The 24,004-nt window shown below is 40.8% G+C and overlaps 1 protein-coding gene across 1 annotated transcript in view; it reads left to right on the top strand.

The window, feature by feature from the left end:
* The first annotated feature begins 3,200 nt into the window (after positions 1 to 3,200).
* MMRN1 (multimerin 1) overlaps positions 3,201 to 24,004 on the top strand; it is a 45,111-nt gene continuing 24,307 nt past the window's right edge. The window contains exons 1-3 of the mRNA XM_059818133.1: positions 3,201 to 3,727; positions 20,396 to 20,515; positions 22,761 to 22,867. Of these exons, the coding sequence (XP_059674116.1) occupies positions 3,201 to 3,727; positions 20,396 to 20,515; positions 22,761 to 22,867 (754 nt within the window). The remainder of the gene's footprint in view (positions 3,728 to 20,395; positions 20,516 to 22,760; positions 22,868 to 24,004) is intronic.

The raw sequence follows: 24,004 nt of genomic DNA on the forward strand, positions 1-24,004 counted from the left end.
ACAGCAAGCATGAGTGTATTATATTAAGTGCCCGGGATGGGTACTTAATATAGGCTGGGGACTTGAGATCCAGCTTCCGCTCCAAGGTCAGCTTTAAAATTTTACAACAAAAGCACATGAGGCCAGCCCAACATGCAGGGATTTCAGCAACACTGATACACAACTAATACAAAAAATGTGGCACCTATGGATTTATGCATAAGGGAGTAAGCATTAAGTTGAGTGGGAGTTTTCACCATAATTTTGAACCCATTTCTACCTAAGTTTCACCAAATGCATCCAAGTGCTTATCTTTTCCTAGGTTCAATTTGCACTGAGACAAGCGGCACTTGGATGTGAACTAATGCTGAAATATGATCTATAATGAGCTTGGGATTCAGATCCGACATGCAGCAATCATGTCAAAATGGATATCCTGAGTTTCTTACAGTCCTAAGATTGTTTTGCTAAATAAAACCAGCTTCAAACAATTTTATCTTTTAATCAACAGCCCAGACATGTACTAATAAAATCATATTAACAATAAATTTTCATTTTGGAGTATTCAGACAGGGAAATAAACACTGTTGTAATGAAATCTAAAAGCCACCGAAAGCCAGACTCTTCTACACTACTCTTCCCTGCAGTGGTGGAAATCTGCAGTTGCTTCCCTGACTTCAGAGGCAGAATTAACACTTGCAGTGGAGTAACTCAAAGCAGAATCCAAGCTTTCTTTGTTACTAGGCATTCTGACTGTATAAATAAACACAGTATGCAGCTGCTGTAATTTTTCTTTCTTAAAGCCTGCTTGCATTTAATTTGCAAATATGGTCATTACTAATTTACCCTTCACTTTGTCTTGGGATTTCTAAAAACACGAGATGACAAATGCTAATTCAGGTAATGGTATTAATTCAAAATCTCAAATACAGAGCTCAAAAAGACAAGCACTCACATGAAATAGCTTATGTTAGCCTTTAAATGAGATTGGTCATCAGTCTGTCTCCTGTGTCCTACATTCAAAGGGCATTTACAGATTTTCACTATGAATAAGAAAAAGAGGGGAAATAAAGGCCCCAGAAGAGAGCACAACTGCATTTTTTTCCTAGCATGTTGTATCGCAAAATCGCGTCTCTTTTACTTGCACAGTAGAAGCCTACACTTTACCAAGACAATAAAACAGAAAAATAAAATCATAGCAAATGGAAAACCCAACCCTTTAGCACACCTAAAAGGCCAGACTATCATCTGGAAACTGAAAGCAAGGCACTGTTATCCAAATCTTTCAAAACAAGAACAGCCATTGCAGAGATTTACTTGACTGCAATAAGAGCTAGTCGTTTATCCTCCGTGTTCGGCTTTTTTAGTTTTTTTTTAAAGTATCTTCTGAAAAGAACTGCAAGTCATTTACCAGCTTTTCCATTGTGTCACTGTTAATCATCAAACTTTCATGGAATGGGGATTTTGCTTCTGTTTTTGAGAAAAGGTGATCCTCAAATAATGTGAAGCACGCCCAGGAGATGCTGTTCTGTTTCCAGGTGTGTAGGGTTGCTTTCATAGAGGCATTGTCTCTAGTCCTTGGTGCAGCACTTGTGTCAGTGGCTAAAGGGTGTTTGAACAGGTTGACAATACCCTCTCAGATCTATTTGGGTCCTGTCAGGTCTATTCTGTTACTGCTTTGTCCCTACTTCAAATTTCATGTTACATTTCTCTATACAATTTCTTCTGCAATTACCTTTTCCCTCTCTTTTCCTTCAACAAGAAACTAACTCTCCTTAGTCTCAGAGAGCTGGAGAATGGCAGTAGAGGAGGAAAGATTCCTTATCCTCTTCCCTGACTGCAATATTCAACCTTGCAGCTACTAAGCATACTTTCATAGAGTAATATAGATTGGAAAGGACACACAAAGGTCATCTGGTCCAAAACCCAAGTCAAAGCAGGACTTAGATCATGTTGCTTAGGGTCTTGTCTAGTTGAGTTTTAAATATCTCCAGGCATGGAGATCCCACAACCTCTCTGGGTAAACTGCTCCTATATTCATCTACACTTCTGGTGTAAAAAATTATCTTTACTCTTTATACTGAATATCCATCTCCACAGATCTTTTCTGCATGTAAAGTTACCAATATTATATTTAGACTGCAATTAATATTGTTTTAGAATAGTATTAATTGTAAAAGTATGCAATAAAAGGGAAGGAATGGACTCAGTGACTCAGAATATTCCTTTCAGTCTTGTCTGTGGGTGGGATTCAGCTAGCAGATTTAGAGGTATGTATTTAGAGGTTCACAAATATGGATCTACATGTGAACTAGGTGTCTAAACTCCAATTACAGTCAATGGGGATCTAGGATGGGATTCAGTTACCCCTATGTAAGCTTTTAACTCCATTTGAAATGCCCTCAAGTATCCTGTCCCAGAAGGGCACATGTTTCCCGTAGATCATATGCCACCTCTGCCAGGCCCACATAGATGTTTCTCGTACCCTAGAGAATCTGAAATGACACCAGACACCTATGGACAATGCTATAGAAATAGTTCATACACATTGCTGTATGAACTATAGATGTGGCATAAATGGCCAATGACCTACAGGTAAATAATTACATTTAAAGGCTTGTGGTACAACGATGAATACAGTGTAAAGCTCTTCCTCATCATCTTCCCACTTTTGGCAGCAGTGTGCTTGAACTCTTAAAAAGAGAAGACACAGCAAACTTTCAGCTTTATGTAGCACACCAGTTTTGCCAACTCTTTTTTCAATAACAAGGTCACAAGTACGAACCATCCAAAGGGCACATGTGACAAGTCACTTCTGTTCTCTATACACGTACATGTGAAAGGAAAATTACCTAATAATTTCAGTTTTTATCCCTCAGGATTACTTCACAGTACATATTTTTCCACATTTCTATTGTGAGATTAATCTTTATCCTGTGCCTTCTGCAGAAACTTCTTTTTTCCTCCCACACAGGCTGCCAGGCTCCCGCTCTCCAAGGGGTCACAGGTTGCAGGGGAATCCACAGAAACAGGAAACCAGGCTTCCTCAGTCAGTTTTGAAACACCAAAACCTGTTTCCTTTCTACAAAAATAAGGACTGTCAGGGCATCCTCTGGGTAGGCTCACTCTATGAGCAGCAGCTCAGAAGGAGGGAGACGATACAGGATTTCTTGCTTGGGAAATAAATGTGAGATAACTTCTAGCATTTACAAACCAGCAGAATGAAGGAGATGATAATCTTGCTGCTCTTACTGCACTTACAGAGTGGCAGCATGGGATTTAATACTCCAGAAAAGCTCTGGACCACAGGCCAGGGTGGTGAAACCTGGACAAGTCACTCAGACTTGACTCGATCTCCGACCACACTTGTGGGGTCACCCCATTCTGAGATTCAAGCTGCAGAAGCGAGTGCCTCACAGGGACCTCCTTTTGCATCTTCAGGCAAGACTCTGGGAATGAAAGCAGTGAAGAAAACCTCCAATCCTACAACTTCTACCCCTGCAAGCCAGTCAAAAGGACACAGTGATGGTGACTCTGACAAAGATAAGGTGGGAAGATCATCTAGCAGCAAAGGGACATCTCCACGGAGCAATGCTAGAGAGGTCCCTCTCCAGCAAGAGGTCACTACAAGCCGGGATACAGCTACAGGGAACAGATCTCTCAAGCAGTTATCCTACAGCACTGGTATCACCAGCAGCCAACAGGATGCCAACTCCAAAGCATCCAGCTTTGAAACTACCAGGGGAAAGTAAGGAAAGTTACATATTTTTTCTTGTCTCCTATGTACTGCTTAGGAATGGTTATTTTCCTGTTCCCAGTGAAATAATTGGCAAAAGTTCTAGTAATTTCAGTGAAATTGTTTTCTAAGCTTAAAGAAGGCCATCTAAAACAAGCAAGGAACCAAACCTGCAGCATTTACTCGGTTAAAATGATACATTTGTAACACAGTAAATGCTGCAATATTTTATTCCTCAGGGTAGTTCTCTCAAAACCAACAGGAAAGTCATTACCACATATGGGTAGGAAAGGACTACAACAGATGTCTCCCTGTTTTATGCACAGTAAAATTTTGTTGGTTTTTTTTCTTTCTTTTCTTGTGGTTAAAGAAACTGCAAATGCGCTTTTTCATTTGGAAGCTATTAAAAATGATTGTGTTTGTAAACTTCTCCACTAAATTGAAAATACAAGCAATTAAGTGTACAAAATGCATCGGTGTCCAACAATTTGAAACACCTTATTCTGTGATAAAAACTTACGGAAAGTTGTATTGCAGGTGAATGTGCATTCAGAACCGTATAATTTAATACATAGTAGCTATGCATAACAGAGTATATCAGATTGTACTGTATAGTTTTGTAGCTCTGGAACACTCAGTTATTTTCTTCGTTCCCCAATGTCTTCAATTCTCAATAAGGATGTTAATACTGACTTTGGAGATGTTGCAAGGTTCACTTAATTGCTGATATATATTCAGATACTGGTAGAAAAAGGAAGACACAAAGGATTGGTTGTTTTCGATAGTATTTATAGAGAGTGGGCTTTCAGAATATAGATTTCTTCTTTTGATAGTACTTGACCAAATGTTGGCATCCAAAAGGGGGGAAAACTCTTTCAAATTCACACAAGAGGGAATAAATCAACCCTTAGAAACTCCTACTTGGAACTCCTACAATTATCTTGCTATGTGTGGCGGCGAGCTAATGTTACTTCAACTCAAAGAAAAGATTCCCGTTGACCTGAGCATCTTTTGCATCATGCATAAGTGAAATGATGCATGAAAACCCAAAGGAAAAGAGTCCTTTGCCTCAGCCTGGAAGCTATACCACAGTAAGGAGCTGTGTTTTCCAGATAGCTTTCTGGCATACTGCTTCAGTTGTGAATGTCATCTGTTACAACACCTTACTACCGTGTTTGGCAAAGTGCCTGAGTTAACCCGAGTTAAATGGGTTCTCTTTATGTGTGAGAGCTGATAACTGCATCTCCATTAAAATAGGTCTTAACATATGTTAACCTTAGAGTCTTTAGCTTTCCCAGTTTTTGTCAAGAATAGTATTCCACTGTAATTAATCTTCAGAAAAATTCTGTGAATTGGCAGGTATTGTTTCTACCTTTTACATAAGATATAAATATAGAAAGCAAAAAATTAGTCTCTGGTGAACAAGGTCTCATACTGTATTTATCACGACGGTATGTGGTTGCAACTGCAGAGAGGCAAAATAAGCAAACCTTGTATTGGCTAGCACCTTATTTCATGCGTGGTCAAGGAGCAACCTGCTGTGCAACATGCATAAAGGTCTTTTTTTTTTTTTTTTTGAGTCCATTAAGCAAGTTAGAGATAAAGCTAGGATTGCATATCAAAGTTACAGGAATGCGTAGCAGCATGAAACCCCAGCATAAAACAGAATGCTGAATCCCCACTCCCTTTCTCAAACTGCTGGGCTACATGCTCCTCTCTAGCAAAAGCCTACAGTTCTAGGTGTGGCTTGATCCTTTCCACAGTAAGATTCTTGTGTTACAAACCTTGTCTTCCTACCGCCCATGAGTATTTTTATGATCAGCTAAGGTGATTTGAGCTTTTCTTCCAGTTTTGCCACTGACCTGGACTGTGACTTAAGTCACTTCATTATTCTGTCTCCCTTTCCCTATGAATTAGACCTGGATGAATAATAAAGTCACTTGTGACTCATTTTTTTTCAGTAAAGTAATGAAACAATGCCAAGTCTAATGTGCTCAGTGTTACCTTCACTGCTGTGAAACACCTGGAAAGTTACTGCTGAGAAACTATGCATAAGAACGTATGCGTTTTTATTTATTATGTGCAGGTGTTACCCATTTCTAGCATATGTTTTCTTTTTTTAAAAAAAATTGCATCTTTATTGCAAATAAAGTGAAAAAGATGCTGTAAAACTTCCAATAAAGACATACATCTTTCTTTGAGTTTTACTCATTTAATGCCTGAGCACAGCATGAATGAGTCAATAGCAGAGTTCATAGTTGTAAAGTGTACTACCTCTGAGGAAATTTGGAAGCACAATTTGCTTTTTGGTTTTACTTTGAATAAAAGCAACTCTTTGGTTATAGTCAGTATTTCAACCCAAATTTTTGAGTGACCTTGTGGGAGCTGCATGACTGTAATACTTTATGGCAACCCATTGTGCTAACATATGTGCAGAGATGCTGATGTTTAGAGGCTCCATATAGAAGGAACAATAGAGAGAGGTCAGGGAGAGACAAGAGGAAGGAAAACAACACAAGAATGAGCATTTGTTTTTTAATATATTTATAATTATAAAATAGCAATACATATACTTTGTTGGAGAGTCTCCAGGGCTGCCAGATTATCCACAAGGTACAGTATGTGCCCATTGTACAAGCTTCATTACCCAAATACCCCTTTCTGAAGGAGGTTGTGTGCCTTACTGGCTTAATTACAAAGATAATTCCCTCGCTATCTCTACCCTAGATTATCTGAGGACAATATTATGTACACATATCACATGCATACTAGTACTAGATGAGAAAAAAGTTCTTCTGGCTCATTCTGTTTTTGCAAAATTCCCATTAAAATGTCTGAAGAGCGTGATTTGGAAATATTTCATGGATTTTCAAAGTCTGCACCCGAAGAATATTTCTGACAACCACCAAGTGTGGCAGACAGGACACACCAGATATGGCAGCTAGCATCACCCCAGAGCCCAAATTTCCAGGCACAGCCGTGGTGATGCTGCAGTGCCAAGATCAAGCTGGGAAGGCAAATCAGCGAGTCAGGATCAGGCCTGGTGATGGTGACCAGGGTAAGCCACAGCCCAGTCATCACTGGGCAAGTCCACAATGATGGGGCAAGGTCAAAGTTAGGCCAGGGTGTCCGCTTACAGGTCACGATTGGCACAGGCACAATGTAGCCCTAGGGTGAACTGTAGTGGGGCTCCGGAGCCCATGGGAAGGGTCTATGGGTGGAGACCCCAGGTCAGGCTGGTCAGAGTGAATAAGACCCACAAGTGCCATAAGGGTCCTGACAAGTTTCCATTTCATATTATTGATGGAAATGTGCTATTAGAACTGTCAGAATAAATTCATGGGGTTTTTTTCCTACAGAAACATAGTTGCCAAAGACCATGACTTTATTTTAAAAACTCCTTCCAGGTTAGCTTTTCAGGTTCCGGCAGAATTTCTGGGGGCAGAGATGTATTGCAACAGGCAGTCACCTGATGAGGAGTACAGTCAGTAAGGCTAAAGGCTCCAGATTCAAGATTCTCCTGTTAATAAGGCAAAGATTGGCTTTGAGCCTCTCTGTATCACATCCTGATGTGGTGTTTTAAGTGCTAAATATTGGGCGTATCCTTATCTCTAAAAACACTAAACTCTTCCTTATTCTTCAGTGGAATGAAAATGCAATGAAATCCTTTCTTGTGCAGTGAAGTGGAACAATTTTACAGTTAACCTTAGAATAGGTACAGGAGGACATAATTTCTAGATCCTGTAGTTACATGCTCTCAAACCTTTTTTAAAAAGTGGTTTCTCTGGTGAGGTATCCCCCATTCTGGGAGAGCCTGCACCCAAGCTTTCAGAAGGATAAGGAAACTTCATAGGAAGCACATCTGGAATGGCCTGAGCTGAAGGAAAATTCCTTTCTTCACTCCTAGTAATGAATTTGACTTAAGCTCTGAAATGTAAGGCTTATGTCTCTACTAACAAACATGTATTTTCTTTTTATTTCTACCTATCTCCAAATTTTCATCCTGTCCATATCAACAAATAAAGAAATGCTGGAAAACTAGAGCTGTGCTTCAGCAGCAGTGAAAGAGTTTTCCCAGAGTTCAGTCACATTAAATGTGAGCATCAATTTGGTGTCAAAGAAGAAAATTGATGATACATTCTTTTCAATTCAGTTCATGTGAGATACATATTTTTCAGCTTATGGAGAGAGAGAATTGCAGTATTTCACTGTATAAAGCAGCTTAAATAACAGTGGTGCTATGGAGCAAGTCTGAGGCTGAGTCCTGAGACTAGCACGCTCATCCTTCCATTCGGAACCCAATATTATTAATTACTATTCAAGGCAGCTCCTGAATACATGAGACATTCATTCAGGCTGCAAATTAAGCACACTATCTCCACATTGTTAGATGGCTCTACATTACTTTTTTCTCTTACTATGTGTATATTACACATTTTCCAATTATCATGAATCCACTGAGGGTCTTCATAGACTTCCCCTGCCATTACCTTGGGTAGTGGTGACGTGACAGTATTTTATTGCTAAGCTCAGAAGTGTTTAATAAAGTCAGCACCAGGGACAGATTTGTTTAGCTGTCACATGTGGTAGGAGTGCTGAAATATTTCATTCTCATGACCAGACCTCTGCATTTCTCCCCGGAAATTGCTTTTGCCTGTATCAGCCTGGTAGAATTTCTGGTGTACTGACAAACGAAAATGAATGGTTAAGATCAGCACATGGTTCAAATACCCAAGACACATAGAAACCTGATTTAACTGCCTAGTTAATGCAAGGTTCACAGTCTCTTTTGATCACGTCACTTTTTAATGGAGCAGAGAGAACAATTCTTGAATCGGTTTTTTAAGATTTTGCATCACTGTGCATTTACAACAAATACAGTCATGCATGGCTTAGGTTTCTGCCTCACTAGGTATATTCAGTATGACCTGGAAGGAGGAACCTCTTACACTGGTATTTAGGTTGCCTTGGTGGCTAAGTGTCAGAGGACATTTGACAAGCAATCCTTGCTTTGCCCTCACAATGTTGTATTCCAGCCATGGCCTTTGCAATGAGCCCCTCTTCTCCAGCAGCATCCTGAATGTACTTCTTGATGCTTGGCCGTAAGCCCACAATCTAATTTTCCTACACATGCTGAATGCAGTGTTACGCCCATTGCAGCCCTACAGACCAAAGCAAATTGTTCATCCAAGTGCTGGAATTCACTACTTTATTGCTGTTTCATCCACAGAATAAATGGGGCAAAGGACGTAATTATGCAGTTCCATAATGATGCATGTGGCATGGTACCAAGAAAATGTAACCATCCAAAGAGAGTTTTAACACAAGTGTTTAGAGATTGGTGCTGTCCTCTGTTGAGTACAGAAGTAAAACAGTTAACAGATGACTGAGACTGCTGATACGAAGTAGCAAAACCGCATTGTGCAGATTAGGTACTACTGCATACTGTACAGCAGTACTGGTATAGGGCAAGAGCTGCACAACGTCCATGAGATTCATAGACTTTTTTATTACATTCATTCTATTATACCCCATACATTGACAAAAGCTTTTTCGCTGCTGATGTCCCATGCACAGAATGAATTACAGTGCCTTTTTGCTCCAATGTGGTGGTCACTTTTCAAGCAGTTCCAGTACCTGGGTGGGAAGGCGTCATTGCAGGAGATGGTTTACCTGATTTGCACTGCCTCACAGAGATACCCTGTAGGAGGTTTTGTCTTTCAGAGAGAGAAGAAATGGTAAACACATGTCCATACAATTCTGTACTGTAGGTGATAAAATAATAATTTCTGAAAACCAGGCAAAAAATCAGGAAATAACAGAATCCAAAGTTCTGCTTTTCTGAGACAGCCTTTCAGCAATGATGTAGTCATGACAGACTGTTTTCAGTTGCACAGGAAACATATAGCACTGGGAAGAAAAAAAAATCACAGCTCCACCCAGGTTGCTTTTGAAACACTCACAATGTACTTATAAAAGACAAAAAGGCCCAGCATCTTTTTCTCTTAGCCTCCTCAGAGTCTGGCTATGTAGTTTTTCTGTGATCAAATTCAGATAAGGCACTACTATACAGATGACTTCTGAAATTTTTTAATTAATATAATAAAGGTTTCCATTCATCTCTTTACACTAACTACTGCATTAATGCTCATGTTTATCTTTGCTCTTGCTCTTTGTTTCTTCTGTCCTGGGAACAGCGAGGATTAGGAACAGACTGTTTTCCATCCCTACTAATGTCTCTTCACCCCACTGCATAGATTAGAATTACCGTAACAAACTGGACACAGTGTTAGGATTTACCTCCCAGCCACTGCAACCATTTGACACTTTGCAGCACTTCATTTAAGGGACATCTGCTCAAGTCTACGCAGAAAATATGCATTCTTACAAATCTGAATATAATTAACATTTTAGAAAAGTGACACTAATTCCTAGAAAAGTTGTGGCAAGGAAAAGAACAGCAGCAAGGTGTCCCCATGTGTTTTCCAAAGGCATTATCTGTGTTGCCAGTTAGAGAATGCAAGTGTTTCAAAAGACAATTTTTCTGCCTAATCTCAAAGCATCTATTCTGTATTACACTCCTGGTAAATAACACCATAGGTCATGAGAAAAAGCCTGGGAAAAAAATCACCTTGAATTTCATGGACTGTGGCTCAGATCCTTTTTGTTCAAGAGCCCCCTAAGAAATCAATCAGTGACAGCGTAAAGATATAGGTTTGCATGAGTAAGCAGCAAATCAGGTGTAAAGCAACTGGCAAGGCATTTAACCATTTAATGAAGCTAAATAAGAAAAGAGCACCTGCGCAAAACAACACTATAAACAGATTAAAGAACCCCTCTGGAATTGGGACAGACCTTCTTTTTTAATATTTTCATTTTGTCACTTACAAAGTCTTTTTTTTTGGGTCAGTATTTCTCAAACTGTAGAAGCCATTACTGACATACTGCAATCTCCTTTTCTGTAGATTACAAAAGGACTAGCAAACCACTGAAAACCAGCACCACTGAAGGTCATCTGAGAAGCACTGACAGTAAACTAGACCAGGACTAGCCTAATGAATTTTGTACTCTGGGTCAATTAGATGCTGGAAAATAAATTTATATTCCAGAGGGAAAAATGCAGAATTAAGACCCTTTTAAAGAGCAGTATGTCTAGGTTTTCAAATGCATTTTAGTGGACGATTCTTAAAGCAGATTAATGGATATCCTCTCAAAAGTCTAAACTCTATTTGTGGGAAAGTTCGATTATTTTGAAAGGCTCTGAATACAGAAAGGGAGATAAGGTTTAAAAGAGCTGATCTGGTTCACAACAAGACAACTTTTTAAATGCTAAAATAGATCGTCGAAGCGCTAGATGAGTGGAAATTGTGAATTAATTTTTGCAGCACAAGGTAGGACACAGAATTGGTCACAATAGTAAATAAAAACTTGGATGAGACAAAGAGGCTGTTCACAGTCCAAGGCTTCAGCACTGTACATACAAAAAAAGGAAATGAATGATGAGAGTAGAATTTGTGTTTTGTAATAGACAGGACAAAATGTCAGGACCCTGAGTCCTGAAAAAAAAACATTAAACAAATGGTATGACTCCCCCAACCTGATACTTCAGTGTCAACAAGTCAGCTGTTTCTCAGGCCTAAAAACGTATCCTAGAACATATTTTACCATCATATACTATATTATATTGCATATCAAATGCACTTCCCAGAGGCTGTCCAGGTTTTCCATTCCGATTAGCATGTAAAACAGATTTCCCAATTTTGGTTATCGTCAGTGCCTAGTGAATACTGAATTTTTATTTCAGCTGAGATTCATACATTTCAGAGGAAAGGAAGCTAGGCAGTGAACAAAAAAAATTAACGGATTTTGCTTCAGGTTTACAATTTCTCTTTGAACTACAGCTTATATTTTTGAGAGATGACTGATGTTCATTTAAAGATACAGAATTTGCCATATCACTAGTATCAAAAAGGTGAGAGGTCTCTGTACTCACCTCGTGGAGTTCAAAGGAAGTTGCTGAAACTAAAACCTGGTCTCCCATGCAATACCAAAAAAACCTTGTGAGGGTGCTTTCTATCCTTATAATCTGAGTGTTTACATCATGTCAATCAACATTATCTCTCCTCATCCAAACTTGTCAGGTTGTTTAGAGCAAAATGAAAACATATCACAGCCATGTACTTTTATACAACCTAAATTCAGAGCCTATACTCTGGTCTTCATGTAACAGTCTTTCAGACTGGAAAAGTTCCTAGCTTAAAAAAAAATCGGTATAAAAGATGGATTTCTTCCATACCATGTCGTTATATGTTTTTATGTACAAATGCACTTAATGTACTGTATTCAGAATAACAATCATATCACCCAAAGGAGATAGATATATAAGCAAAGACCACAGGTTCACAGAACCATAGGATCATTCAGATTGGAAGGGACCTCCGGAGGTCTCTAGTTCGACCTCCTGCTCACCAGGTTTGAGATCAGACCAGGTTGCTCGGGGCTTGATCCAGTCAGGTACTGAGCTCCACGCTCTGGGCAACCTCTCTGGGTCCTGTTCCAGTGCCTGGGTGTCCTCATGGTGAACAAGTTTCTCACACTCAGTCTGAACCTCTCTTATTTCAATTTGGGCCTGTTATCTCTTGCCCTCTTGCCATGTACTGCTGGGAAGAGCCTAGATCCAGCTTCTAAATAGCCTCCCTGTAGGGCCTGAGGGGCTGCTGTTAGGTGCCCTGAAAGCCGTCCCTTCCCCAGCCTGAACAAGCCCTGGTCCTTCAGCCTCTCCTCACAAGGCGTCTACCAACTCTGGGTGCTCATAGCATCTTTCTACATCCCCTTTGCTGAGATGTAAAGGAGAATACAAAATGAAAACAGGTGTAGAATCGAGATTAGTATTTCGTAAACTATTCCGTGAAATACAAATAAACTGCATACCATGTGAACGAGGCACAACCTCCAAGCTGTGCACGGACTTTAACAACGGCTCCAGCTCTGGGTCCTTTTGTATTCCTTCAGCAACACAATAATCTCATTTTCATGATTCAGTGATGTTCAGCTGCGCTGATTCAATAGCATTTCTATTAAAAGCCAGGTAATCTAATTTACTTACAGATAAAAATAACTCATTTTCAGATATAATATGAAAGGGGCAGAACAAACTCTATACCCTTTGTGGCCCGGCTGCCACCGGCGTTCCTGTTGAGTGGCTTTAGGCTCACTTACAAGGATCTGTGCTTACAAGCAAGTGGAAGCAATTGTGTACAGCTATACCTGACACCCCGTAGCTGGCAGTTTTTGTGAGGGTTGGTTTGTTTTTTTCTTGGCAATATACCCAAAGAACAGTTTACAGTGAAAATGTGCTGTGGAAGGGGTCCTTGCAGTCTCATAAACTTCCACTCACTCTCTCACCCTAAAGAAATTATGATTTTTCGATGTTAGAGTGAATTATGCTTCACTTTTCAGCAACATCAGGTATCTCAGCACCAAGACGACTGGTTCAAGGCCTGCTGAAGTTAAATGGAAACATTTCCATTAATTGCGAATGTATTCGGAACAATTCTGTCATAGACCGTATAACTTCTCCAGCAAGCAGTCACAGCACTCCTTCTTTGGACTTAAACAAGTTTATTCTCTTCTTTTGCTGCGCTCCTTCCTCCAGGCCCTCTGCTCTCCCCAGTCAGCCCCTGGGTGCTCAGCAGAAGGCGGCGGGGCTCTCCCCGGCCGTTGGTGCCGGTGAGCCGTACGAAGCGATGAAGCTCCGCTCCGGGCTGCACCCGAATTTCCACCGCCACAGCACCCACCCGGCCCCGGCCCCTCAGCAGGCGTCAGCGGGGTGGCGGTGGCGGACAGACGCGCCCACACGGCCCCACGCGTCCCCAGCGCCGCGGAGCGACCGGCGCCTCACCAGCAGCTTCCCGCCTCTGCGGGGAACGGCCGCCACCTGCCGGCCCTGCCCGGCCGCGCCTCACACCGCCGCGCCTCACACCGCCGCGCCTCACACCGCCGCGCCTCACACCGCCGCGCCTCACACCGCCGCGCCTCACACCGCCGCGCCTCACACCGCCGCGCCTCAGGCCCACCGCCCCTCTCTCTCCCCGCCGCCGCTTCACGGCGCCTGGCGCTGCCCCACGGCAGAGCCGGTAGCCGGCTGCGCTTTAGGGAGGGGGGAAGGCTCAGCCAGGTGCCGGCTCGCCGGCGGGGCAGATGGCGGTCGCTCCCGCACGGTGGTGGCAGCCCGCGGGGGGCGGCGGGGTGAGCCGGGCAGCTCAGACGGTGGGCCCAGGCTGCCACCAAAGAGGTGGTAAGGCAGAGCATAAGCCCTGCTAATTGCGAATTAGACGAGGGTGTTAAGAGTGCTGGCAACACGCCAGTGAAGCAATGATGAGTTTAAGGGCTCTTGCGAGTTGTCAGGCATGTGTCCCCTGAATCAGGAGCCGGGGACACAAGTAAGAGCACGTGCTTATACGGCTACTTAAAACCAAGTGGGGTGTTTTTCATCGGACAAAGTCAAGTCCAGCTTCAGAAATCCACACGGTAAATAGGAAACCACATTTGCTGCTTATGAAAGCTTAAACAAGAACGAGTAAATAACTACTGCCGAAACATTACCTACTATTCATCTCTGTGCATCTCAGGGCAGGTTTCCGTAGGCCGCGTGGTTTCATGACGCAGGCAGGGAAGATGCTTTTTGCTGTGAATCACAGCCCTTTGAAGTTGGAAGATGTTGCCCAGTAATTCACACCACGTGTATCCTTCATATTGAGTTTGATGTAAATCGCTGAGGAGGAATCAGCTGAACACAGGGAAGCAGTTCGGTAGTCTGTCTTACACTCTCAGAAATAAGCTTTTTTCCAGCTGAGGGAAACACCTGTATTACTGGTACGTACTCATGTAGACTGGGCACAGTGCGGGTAGTCCTTGCTTACAATTGCCCCAAAACTACTTCTGTTTCACAGTTATCTGCAGGCTGCATCCTTTCTATTTTCGGGCCAATTGTGGAAATGAAGAAACGCTTCACGGGAATGTTTTTTCTGTGGAAAAAGAAACAGGACTGGTATAAGCAGAAGAGAAGAAAACTTTTCTGAGGGGGTATTAACGCAAGATCTGAATAAGCTGTACAGGACGTGTAGGATCCCAAAAGCTAAAGACAGGCTTAAAGGCACCGTCTGGGTCCCACTAATGTCCTGCCGGTTGTAGGTGCTTTGCTTCAGCCGCAGAGGCAGGCTCCACGGCCCATTAGATACTCAGGACTTTGCATTTGCAATGGCCTAAAACCCAGAGGACTCAAGCCTGCCACGGCTGCAATGTAGACATGCTTATTGATTGCAAAAGAAACCAATGCTGCCCTTCGTACTATGCCCTACTTCTCAGATACGGTCAAACCACGCTTGATGCAGAGTTGGGGTAGCGGTATTTTGATTCGAGCTGGAAATACTGCTGCAAATATCGCAAGCAAAGAGGCTATTTCAAAGGCCTGAGGACTCAGAGGTACTCTCCCACACCTTGCTACCAGTGAGTTTTCCTGGCCAATACATGCAAGAGGAAGATGAAATCTGTCACATGGGCTTTATGCCAGTTGGGGCTTGCACTGCTCTCTCCAGGCTGGATTTCTGTTGTACGTTGTGAGGATTTTGTTTTGTTTTTAAACACAGCTTTCCGGATTGAAATCAGGCTCAATGCAAAAGAAACGCCAGGCTCCTGCAGCTCTCAACAAAATCTGCATGTTAGAAGCCTGTGTTGCTGATCTGGAATATATTATTCCATGGAGGGTAAAGAGGATTTTCAGGTTTAAAGTCCTGTTATGCAAACCAGTTGTCTTCTGTTCTGCATTTGCATTAACACAGCCTGCCATAGTTCTTCCGCCACGCTTCACCGTCTATCTCCAAATCTACATTTTTTCAGACAATTTGATTTCAAAATTATATTTACATTCTTAACATCTCTTAATGAGCTTATTTCATTGGTAGCATAAACCTAATTATGAGTCACACCAGGGGCTCTTTTGCTGTGAATATTTCCTCCTATTTAGCCTGATCAAAGATTGCCGGGCCATGTGAGAACCACAGCTTTAGACATTGCACTCATGTAGTTTAAAAAGGAGTTAAATATTTTAAATAGAAACAATGTGCTCAAGTTGAGTTAAATTTTGGTAGAGACGAGAGACTGAGTTCAGATTATCTTTAAAAATCAACATCAGTCCTTAACTGATACATTTGGGATGTACTGTACCATGTTTTCCTTTGGAGGGCATCTCCAAATGGGCAAGTTCCAATAGCTGTTACCTTGAAGCTAGCCACCCTCAATAATAATGATAATTAGTGGTTTTACATTATGAATTTTAAAAAGTAGATTTTTTTTTTAACGGAACTCTCTGTATTCCAGGGCTTTTATGCATTTTACTACTGCTTTTTATGTCTGTTTTCATTGTTTTATTTTTTCATTGATCACATTTGCTCAGATGTAAAATGGAATCCAATTACCAAAAAATTATACCCCAACCATATGCACTGAAGAAAATGTCGACACTGAGAACACCACTATATGTCTTCTGCTTAAGCCCTTTCTCTGGTGAGCTGGTGGTCTGCATGCAAGAGTAGAGCACAGGCTGGGGAGTCACAAGCTCAAGGCCTTACCTCACCGCTGGCTCATTGTCACCCAGATTTTAAAATCTGACTCCTATGTTTGGGTTCTTTATTTGCAGAGGTAGCAAGCTTGGCACCCAGCTGCCCAAGGTGTTGGCTCTTAGTTCCTCACTTTCCAGATGGCTAACTTGCAACTGAGAGTTATTTAGGAATTTAGATTTTTACATTCTCTATACCAAGGTTAAATCATAAGCAAATCATAAGCAAAACACCATGCTTAGTCAAAGCTCCTCCTGAACAGACCGCTGTCAGTTTGGCCCAGTATCACTTTCTGCATCTGTTAAGAAGTGTTTAGTATCCCATTCATATGCTGAGATTTTTTTTTTTTTTTAAATCTCTGTGATGCACTTCAGAGAAAAATATGGTTTTTAATCTTGGGTATGAATATGCAGGACCCTCACTACAGCTGTGAAATGGAAGAGACCTCATGCCTGTAGTGAGAAAGGAGCTCAGTGGTAGTGCCCTGGGCAAGGTAACAAGCCCTGATAGCCCTAACCAGCCTCACCTGAAACCTCCACCCACACTCCTTGGGCAGGGGCTCCATTTAAGCCCAGGATTTAGATTGTTCTCCTTATAGAGGTGCTTGTCTCTAGTAGTCCTCTAGGATCTGCCTTGTTATCTGGTCTTTGCTGGGCTGTTAATCGACCTGTTCCTGCCACTCTACTGCTGCTTGCCTGTCTCTGGTGCTGTAGTACTGCATGCTGTTGGAGAGGTCAGTGCCTAGCTTGTGTGGTTGCCCCTCACCTTCTGTTAGGGAGAAACCCTGCTCTTGCTGCTCCTTGATGCTCAGCAAGGAAGCTCCACGGAAGACCTGTCTTCCTGGTCGTGCCTGTAAGGGAGTTAAGTGCTCTGCCATGTCCTGCTCTTACTGAATGCTTGGCAAGACAGGGTGACTAGCCTCCCTTGCTGCTGCAGAGGTGTGCTGGAAGGGATGGAGCTACAAGCTCTCTCTCTCTAGCTGACTGTTGGCACTGTTTAATGGCAAATATCATTATTATTTAGTTACTACTGCTAGTCTCTGTGTGATACAGGAGACTGTAAAGGACACATATGCCCCAACTAGAGGGGTGGTATAAATGACTTCATGATCTGTCTGCAAAACTCAAAAAAACTTAAGTCTCCTTTTGCTTCTGCCAATTTTACGTGTCTCAGACTTACACAGAGCTGCCTCCTGGCTTCCACAGGGGTAGTGAGAAGAGTACCTAATATTTAAGCTTATGCTTGAGAGCTGCGTTTAATTTTTAGCCAATATTTATTCATGGAGTCTCTAATTTATACACACAGAAAAAAGGCTATAGCTAGAGGAGACAGAACATAAAGGACATATCAAACAAAAGCACAGCCTTTTTATACCCAATTAAAAAGAAATATTATCCTAATGAAAACTCTCAAGGAAGTGGAGAGTGAGTGAGCAAAATCAGATCAAAGAAACTCAGTAAAACCCCATTTTATATGAAACGCATTATTCATCAATTAAACAATATGTGTTGTGTGAGGGAGCACTACAACACTGGCAGCAGAAATACTGAGAGGTTCAGTTTCTTGGCCTTACTTAGCATCTTACTTCCTAGCTTATCCTGCTGTTTTCTCAGGAAACATTTTCCAGGTAAACCGCTACTGAATTTAATGTGAGTGCACTGGTAGGATCTCAGAAGACAAAAGCAATCCCTTAAAGATAGATGCTGATACTATTTTGTGTTTTGTGCTGTTCTTGTTTGAAGCAGTGTAAATCTGTCCTAATGCCACTTAAGTAAATGGAACTAATCTGGTCGTAGTTGTATTTTGATTTCCACTGTAAGGAGCCCATACTGATTTCAGGGGTAAATACATATTTCCTTACTGGATTATGAAACACTAACAGAACTACTACAACCAGAAGCAAGGGTCAGCAGCAAAACATGACCCAGGAAGATGAACTTCAAGTTCTTATATGCAAATATAGGTATAGGAGTACTTGCAAGTTCACCAGCCCTAAAACTGAAACAACATCTTGTCACTAACTTGCCAAGTCAAAAATGAAATATGTTTCAGCATGGACAAGGGGATAATGTATGACCCTGAGAAAGACTCTACTAAGTTAGAGGGGGGAAAAAAAAAAAATCACAATTAGACCAAACAGACATTTGTTCCACTGGTAGAAATGCAATAATACTTTCTTCAGGATGCCTTCCAATCTGCAGCTGGGGGACTTCCTGAGACAGAGGTTACAGCTACAACTTCACGTTTAAAAAAACGCCAAACCAACAACACCCTAATGGCATGTTCTTTTATGAAATCATTTAACTGCTTTTTAAAAATCCATTTTGGCTTCCCAAACGCCCAAATCTGGCACAGTCTATGTTTGTGGAAGCACCGCCCCAACCCTGTTTTTTTTTTCTTTAAGTTTAAACCTGTTTTGTTTTGATGCCGCTTTGTCATAACAAGTCCAACTGAATAATGAATGCCATGACTTCCCATCCCTCTGGCTTTTCATCTTCTATTTGTATCTATCTTTCTTTTCATATCTCTTTAGGATGTAGAAATGAACCTGAATTCTGTATTCAAACTTGAGGGCTAACCATAAACTCATGTACAGCAACAAGGAGTTGATGTACTGAAACCGTGGTGATTTCTGTTTGTTCTCTAGTCCTTCCCTAATAATTTCATGTATTTGATTCAATAGTTTACTTAATGCAAAATACTAAATTGGTATATTCAAAGAGCTAATCACAATGACTTTAAGATCTTTTTATTATTGATAGTTATTTAGGTAGTCAGACTGTCTGTAACAGGCTGTCTTTATTTGTGCCTAACTCTGCGTTACAGGACCTTTTTCAGACACTTAAGTAGTTGGAAATTCAGTATCATGAGATTTCTGCAATTTTTCAAGATCAGCTTTAGGTTTACTACACAAAATGATTCTGTTTAGCTTTGTATAACTCTGTCATCTGCCTATTCACCTACTTTCCCCTTCCTTAATGAGTATAATGTCTGTTACAGGTTCATGTGGTATTCTGCTGATAAAATTTTTCTTGAGAAAGCTGACTTTCTGTCTTTCACCTCTCTGATTTAATACCTTATTAATCTATAACAGGATCTATCCTCTTACTATGTGACAGATTCCTTTTTTCCCCCTCTAGTAGCTTTTGGTGAGTGACCTTGCCAAAAGCCTCTGAAAATTACCCCTTTATGTACCTGCTTCTGATTCAAAGAATGCCAATATATTTCTGAGGCATGATTCCCTGTACAAATCTGTCCCGAGCCATTGTTCAGTTTATAATTTCTAATTAATTCTGTTCTCTGCCTCTCTTCTCTGTAGCTTTTACCAAGTCACCTGGTTTCAAAATCTGATTTAACAGTTTGTGGTTTTTGCAACCTCCTTAGAATCCTTTAAAAAAAAACAAAACCAAACCTGGCCTTGCAATCGCCAGCTCCTATGTCCTGTACCACAGTGATCAAGAATTTGATCATTTCATATGTGACTTCCTTCCCTGGGTGGGTAGCCAGTGGCACAGGCAAGTGTGGAGCTGTGACACATTATTGCTGTGTGTGGCTTTGACCTCAAAGTGCACTGCAAAACACGGTCTATATGTACTCGCAATATTGCTTGGGAAAGGGAGGAAGAATAGAAATCTCTATCCGTAAAGTGAAAGATATAGGTCATTAAAAACCTTGCTAAGCAATCCTTTGAATTCTGAATAAACCCTTTCTGTAATCTGAAATATAGGTGTCTTTTAAGACCTGTCATTGCTGCAGTCTAGAAGAGCTTCTTTGTACTTGGTGCTCCACAACATTTTACAAGGAAAAATTTAGATTTGCAATATAAATATATGTAGAGATGGAGAAATTATTGTCAGTTTTCTTTGTTGTTAGTGGGTAGCTGAAGCACAAAGACTAAGTAATTGCGCAAGACTACGCTGGTGGTCTGAGAGAAACCAAACTTAGTTTTCATAACTTAGTCCTATCCCTAGGGTTTAACTTTCCCCTTTAAGTATCACATATCATCATATTGTGGAAAACGTTATTTGTACTTCTAATTATATTTACCTTCTGTCTCTTACAGGAACTGGTGTGCTTATGTTCATACCAGACTCTTACCTACAGTGGTAGTGGACAACCTGGAAACCTTTTCATCAGGCAGAGCGAAGCCTTGCGCTTGGCATATTGGATCCTGTGCTCAGAGGTGTGTAGAACTAGGAAGAAAGAGTACTTGCAAGTACTTTAGTTATCACCAGCTGCATAATTAATACAACCATGACTTTAGAAAAGAAATGAAAACACGAGGGAGCAGATTAGCATGTTTCCAGGTCTCATCTTAATATGTCCCTATAGCAAGCGTAAAAGCTCATGACTTGGCATGCCTTCACTCTGGCACCCTCTGATCAGTTCAGTCTTCCAGTAAGCTCCCTGCCTGCTCCCCTCTTCTGGAGTACTGCAAGGAAAGGTGCACATGTACAAAGCTTTGAAGCGCACGTGGGGAAGAAAATCCTTTCTGTGCGGTTTTCCAAGCTTGTGCTTTTTTGGAGCAAAAAGCTTTCCCTGAGAGGCATCAATATTTTTGTTATTATCTCTGCTGGGTGTTTATTTCTGGCACAGCTTTGGTAAGGCATTGAACCTAGAAAAGTAATTGGCCTGGATACAACTTGTAAATAATGACTCTGTTAAAAATAATCAGTTTGTCCTTTGTACTTTGGGTGCCTCATTGTATTCTCCAAACATTAGATTTCAGTAGTAAATGAAACTGGGTTTTAATGCATAGGCCTGGAAAACAGCAAACTGAAACAGCACCAACAAAACAGAGATTGTAACATATTTTTCCCTTGAAAAATTTCAAAAGCCTCTTACAAGTCAGTTTGACTGTTCTGAGAGTTGTCCTCTAGGGGGTATGGCAGAACATGCTTAAAGCTTTGAGGTGAAACCAGGAATAGAGTATCCTTAGGATCTGGTGACTCTGAAATGCAGTCGATTGTATTGCAAAACTGTGGAATGGACCCTGTGGTGGAAATGTTGCCATTTTTTTTCTAATCTAGAAGATTCACAATAACTCTGATTTCTTTTTTGTAGGAGAATTAGCTCCTCGTGCTGCTCCTGTAAATAAGTCTCTACTATATACATTTCTGAGGCTTGTCTACGTGGAGAGTTATTTTTGAAATAGCTATTCCTGATTAACTCCTTTCATGGACACTTCATTTTTATGAGTGCTTTCAGGAATGGATTATGCTAATGCGGAATAAGGTAGTTGTATCATAAAATAAGATGATCCATACAGCAAAATGAGAACTCTCTTGCTTTCAGTTCACCTTAATCTTTATTGAGTTCTTGTTGCTGAAAAAGCCATTTCTCAGAGGCAAAGTTGGTTGGGACACATGCAAAGCTCCTGCCAGCTGCTATGAATTTTAATATATATAATATTACATCCCTTGTGAAGGGGTGACAAGATTAACTACAGTGTAAAACAAGGTGGCATTTTTTAATTTGTTGGGAGGATATCTTTTGGTCTGACAGACTTCAAATTTGTCCCCCTTTCTGGAATGATTTAGATAGGGATTGTGTGTCCAAAACAGTTCTGTAGCCATTTTATCACTCTGTTTTCTGAAATTTGAGGTGTTCTTCATGTTAGTGTTTAGCAGCTAGCAGAACTGTGCAATATTCTTTTTATTCAAACTTTGTATTTAACATTAAAAGAGGCAAGGAGACTTGCTCTAGTTTCTTCTGTATGCCCTACTGCATCGTGTTTGTTCTAAACTGACTTCTGTGAAGTTAAGAAAGCTAAAAGGGGAGTGATGGGTTAGCCAGGACATGCAGAATGTGTTGGATCACAGAAACAAAATTGCTGCTGCCTCTGCAGTTACATACTGTAACAGTGATAACTGAGGCATTACAATTACATAGCTATACCGTCCTTACATCGACTTCCAGAGTGGAAATTTTCACGCTTTGTTGGATTAATGTTTGTATAATCTTGTTTAAAATAATCAGAATGGAAGGCTTCCAGTGTGCACTAAATGTGAACTGATGTGGCATAAGTTCATTGTGAATGGTTTTTTCGCTGGTTTCAAAGAAAACAGTATTTCACAATTGTATTTTTAGTTCACTCTGTCCAGTTTAGTAGATATTTATTGCAATCTCTTCCATAAAATTTAGCAGTATTTGACTCCTGAGTAAGATATTCAGGGAAGAAGTCTGACAGCACTAAATAGTCATCAGTCAGGTTCCTTTAAAATCCATGCAGGTGATCTGGGGGCTGCAATATTAAAACTGTGATTGCTATTGAAACATCAAACCCTAGTTAGACTTCACTTTCAGTTTCAAGCAGTTAATGAAAAGATACATTTGACATGTAAGATATAACATAATGTAGTTATACAGGTATCCTACAACTCCTGTTTGGTCACCTAAAATAGGTTTAAAATGTCCTTGGTTTGCAGGGCCCAGACAACAACACACCAAGCCTACAGAATCAAACATAAAATAGTAACATCGCTGGAGTGGAAGTGCTGTCCTGGGTACAGTGGGCAAAACTGCCAAACCAAAGGTGAGTAGAGTTGTAAGAATTTGAAATAGAAAAACAATGCAATCTGATTTGCAAGCAAACGGCTCTGCTGAAAATCAATACAGACCTTCCTGTAAATTTAAAACCAGGAAAAATGCACAGTAAACTAAAATGCTTTGGGATGTTGACTCTTGCCTGCATATTAATTTCTAGAGTAGCTAAGCAGAATGTCCTTTCCTCTCTTCCCCTCTAAATAGAACTCATAGAATTTTCAGCCTTATTCCACTCTGCTAAAATATGAAGTTCTCATTCAGCGCATCTCTACTTTTGGCCTGTTAGTTATTGAGTATTGCAGTGCTGGGGATATTAAATCCAGGTCCTCTATTGAATTCTTGCTGTAAAATTCATCTACACCACCGTGAATCTTTTGGCTTTCAGTTTCAGGCTCTAAGAATATATTTTAGCCATGATAAAATCATGTATCAACTTTGTTTCCCTCTGAATTGAGCAGGAGTTTTGTTGCTCAGTGACTGAACAACAGTGACTGAATTTTACTAGGTATTACATTACACATGATCCCTGTATAATTGTGCCCTTTTTTGACAGAATAAGAGTGTTTTACCTCTGCCCTGGTGATCAAACATATGGCAACATATTGTAGTTTAACATCTGTGTAATAGCTATTTCTTTGCTGCTGGCCTTAAACAAGCAGCTCTTGAAAAATAAGATACGGCATCAGCATACATATTTTAAATGAATGAATATTACAAGAAAGGCCATTAGATGTGGTAGGGAATTCAATCAGCAGTGGTAAAGTAGAGATTGTGATTAAAAATTAATGTAGAGGAATGAAGAGAAATCACTGTTATTCAGATCCAGGAGGGAAATTTCAATGCTGAAGAGCCAGAACCTCAGCAGGCACAGAATTCTGTTCTGTGCAGCTGAGCGTGGAGTCAGATATTAACAGAGGACACAGTCAGCAAGGCTGTCCAGTGAGCATGGATCAGACGTTTTAAAGGTTTGCTTTTAAAAAATGCAAACATTAGCAAAAATAGGTTAAAAAATGCATATTGAAGGGGGAGGCTACAGCTGATAAAATTGAAATGACATCAAAACAACAGGGAAGCACTGACCAGGAAAAAAGCTCTATAACTCAATTTGTAGTGGCATCTGTGTAAA

This window comes from Gavia stellata, chromosome 5 (assembly GCF_030936135.1).
Source record: "Gavia stellata isolate bGavSte3 chromosome 5, bGavSte3.hap2, whole genome shotgun sequence".
NCBI lineage: Eukaryota > Metazoa > Chordata > Aves > Gaviiformes > Gaviidae > Gavia > Gavia stellata.